Here is a 2,776-nt window from a genome sequence, read left to right on the forward strand (position 1 = left end):
CGCACAGGTGAGGCTATGGGGGCGCAGGTGAGGCTGTGGCCGCACAGGTGAGGCTATGGGGGCGCAGGTGAGGCTGTGGCCGCACAGGTGAGGCTATGGGGGCGCAGGTGAGGCTGTGGCCGCACAGGTGAGGCTATGGGGGCGCAGGTGAGGCTGTGGCCGCACAGGTGAGGCTATGGGGGCGCAGGTGAGGCTGTGGCCGCACAGGTGAGGCTATGGGGGCGCAGGTGAGGCTGTGGCCGCACAGGTGAGGCTATGGGGGCGCAGGTGAGGCTGTGGCCGCACAGGTGAGGCTATGGGGGCGCAGGTGAGGCTGTGGCCGCACAGGTGAGGCTATGGGGGCGCAGGTGAGGCTGTGGCCGCACAGGTGAGGCTATGGGGGCGCAGGTGAGGCTGTGGCCGCACAGGTGAGGCTGTGGCCGCGCAGGTGAGCCCATGGAGGGTTCCCCAGGTGTGTCCCAGGTGTGTTTCCTTGCTGAGCTGGCTCATGACCTCCCAGAGCAGCGCGTGCAGCGTGGACAGCTCGCGGCCCAGGTCGATGTAGCCCTCGAAGCTGGTGCTGTTGGTCAGCGTGTCCAGGTTGGAGATCTCGTAGAGGAACTGCTGCATGCTGGCCCACTCCAGCTCCAGGAACTCGTTCATGAAGGCCATGTACTCCTCCTTGCTCCCGAACCTGCGCGGGCGTGGCCAGGTGAGGGCGGGGCTGGCAGGAGGGCAGGAACACCCCCTGCCAGGTGAGGGCAGGGCCAGCAGGAGGGTCGGGCTGGGGGTGGCAGATTGAGGGGTGGGGAAGCGCAGGGGGGGGGGTGGTCCATCATCTGTCATCCATCATCATCATCATCCATTGTCATCTGTTATCCACCATCATCCTTCCTTTGCTGCCATAATCCATCATCACCATCATCATCATCATCATCATCATCATCATCTGTGTCATATCATCATCATCCATCCATGGCTGTCTATCATCCATCATCATCCTTCTTCCATTGTCACCCATCATCATCATCGTCATCATCATCGTCATCATCCATCATCCAACTATTGTTATCCATCACCCATCATCATCCATCATCATCATCATCCATCCATGGTCGTCTATGGTCCATCATCATCCTTCTTCCACTGTCACCCATCATCATCACTCATCCATCATCATCATCAGCATCATCCAACTATTGTCATCCATCGCCCATCATCATCCATCATCATCATCCATCCATGGTCGTCTATCATCCATCATCATCCTTCTTCCACAGTCATCCATCATCACCACTCATCCATCATCATCATCACCTTCATCATCATCACCATCATCATCATCATCATCACCATCATCTATCATCCATCATCATCATCCATCCATGGTCATCTATCATCCATCATCATCCTTCTTCCACTGTCATCCATCATCATCACTCATCCATCATCATCATCATCCACCATTATCATCCATCCATGGTCATCTATCATCCATCCATCTCCTTCTTCCATTGTCACCCATCATCATCCATCATCATCTATCATCCCGCTATTGTCATCCATCATCATCACTCATCCGTCATCACCCATCATCATCTGTCATCCACCATCGATCATCATCCATCATCATCCACCAGCTATCGTCATCCATCCACCATTCATCTCCTGCCCATCAAATCATGCATCTTCCATCCATCATCATCCCTCCATACATCCAGTCCCTCTACTCATCCATCATCATCATCCATCATCCATCCATCTCCTGTGCATCAACTCATCCATCCATCCATCTCCTCTCCATCCATCCATCCATCCATCCATCCGTCTCCTCTCCATCCATCATCCATCCATCCATCCATCCATCTCCTCTCCATCCATCCATCCATCCATCCATCCTGTCCCTCAACTTACCCATTTCCCATCCAGCATCCAACCATCATCATCCATCATCCACCTCTTGTCCCTCAACTCATCCATCCATCCATCAACTCATTCATCATCATCCATCCATCTCCATCCATCTCCACCCATCTCCACCCATCCATCCATTCATAATCATCATCCACCCACCATCATCCATCTCCTGTCCCTCAACTCATCCATCCATCATCCATCCACCTTCTCGCCATCCATCATCCGTCCACCATCATCCATCTCCTGTCCCTCAACTCATCCATCCATCAACTCATTCATCATCATCCATCCATCTCCATCCATCCATCCATCCATTCATCATCATCCATCACCCATCATCATCCACCTCCTGTCCCTCAACTCATCCATCCATCAACTCATTCATCATCATCCATCCATCTCCATCCATCCATCCATCCATTCATCATCATCCATCACCCATCATCATCCACCTCCTGTCCCTCAACTCATCCATCCATCAACTCATTCATCATCATCCATCCATCTCCATCCATCCATCCATCCATTCATCATCATCCATCACCCATCATCATCCACCTCCTGTCCCTCAACTCATCCATCCATCAACTCATTCATCATCATCCATCCATCTCCATCCATCTCCACCCATCCACCACCCCTCCATGAATCTCCAAACCCCTCCCTCCGTCCCTCCCGCCGTCGCTGCCCTCACTTGGTGAAGTTGGCCAAGTTCTGGATGACCTTGGCGATGAGGGTCAGTGTCCGGGCCGTCTGCTCGTCGGGATACTCCTGCATGAGGCCGAAGAGGCTGGGGGACATCACGGCGGGGCACAGGAAGCGCAGGAAGAGTGAGGCGCTGATCAGGCGGTCGGCGATGTCCTCGCGCCCGCGCTCGGCG

At 54.0% G+C, this 2,776-nt stretch overlaps 1 protein-coding gene across 1 annotated transcript in view; it reads right to left on the reverse strand.

The window, feature by feature from the left end:
* Positions 1–318: 318 nt before the first annotated feature.
* The window catches only part of LOC103621685 (ras/Rap GTPase-activating protein SynGAP-like), a 14,999-nt gene continuing 12,541 nt past the window's right edge, over positions 319–2,776 (reverse strand). The window contains 2 exon segments of the mRNA XM_017743169.1: positions 319–673; positions 2,591–2,769. Of these exon segments, the coding sequence (XP_017598658.1) occupies positions 334–673; positions 2,591–2,769 (519 nt within the window). The 3' untranslated portion in view covers positions 319–333.

This window comes from Corvus brachyrhynchos, unplaced genomic scaffold (assembly GCF_000691975.1).
Source record: "Corvus brachyrhynchos isolate BGI_N302 unplaced genomic scaffold, ASM69197v1 scaffold579, whole genome shotgun sequence".
Lineage (NCBI taxonomy): Eukaryota > Metazoa > Chordata > Aves > Passeriformes > Corvidae > Corvus > Corvus brachyrhynchos.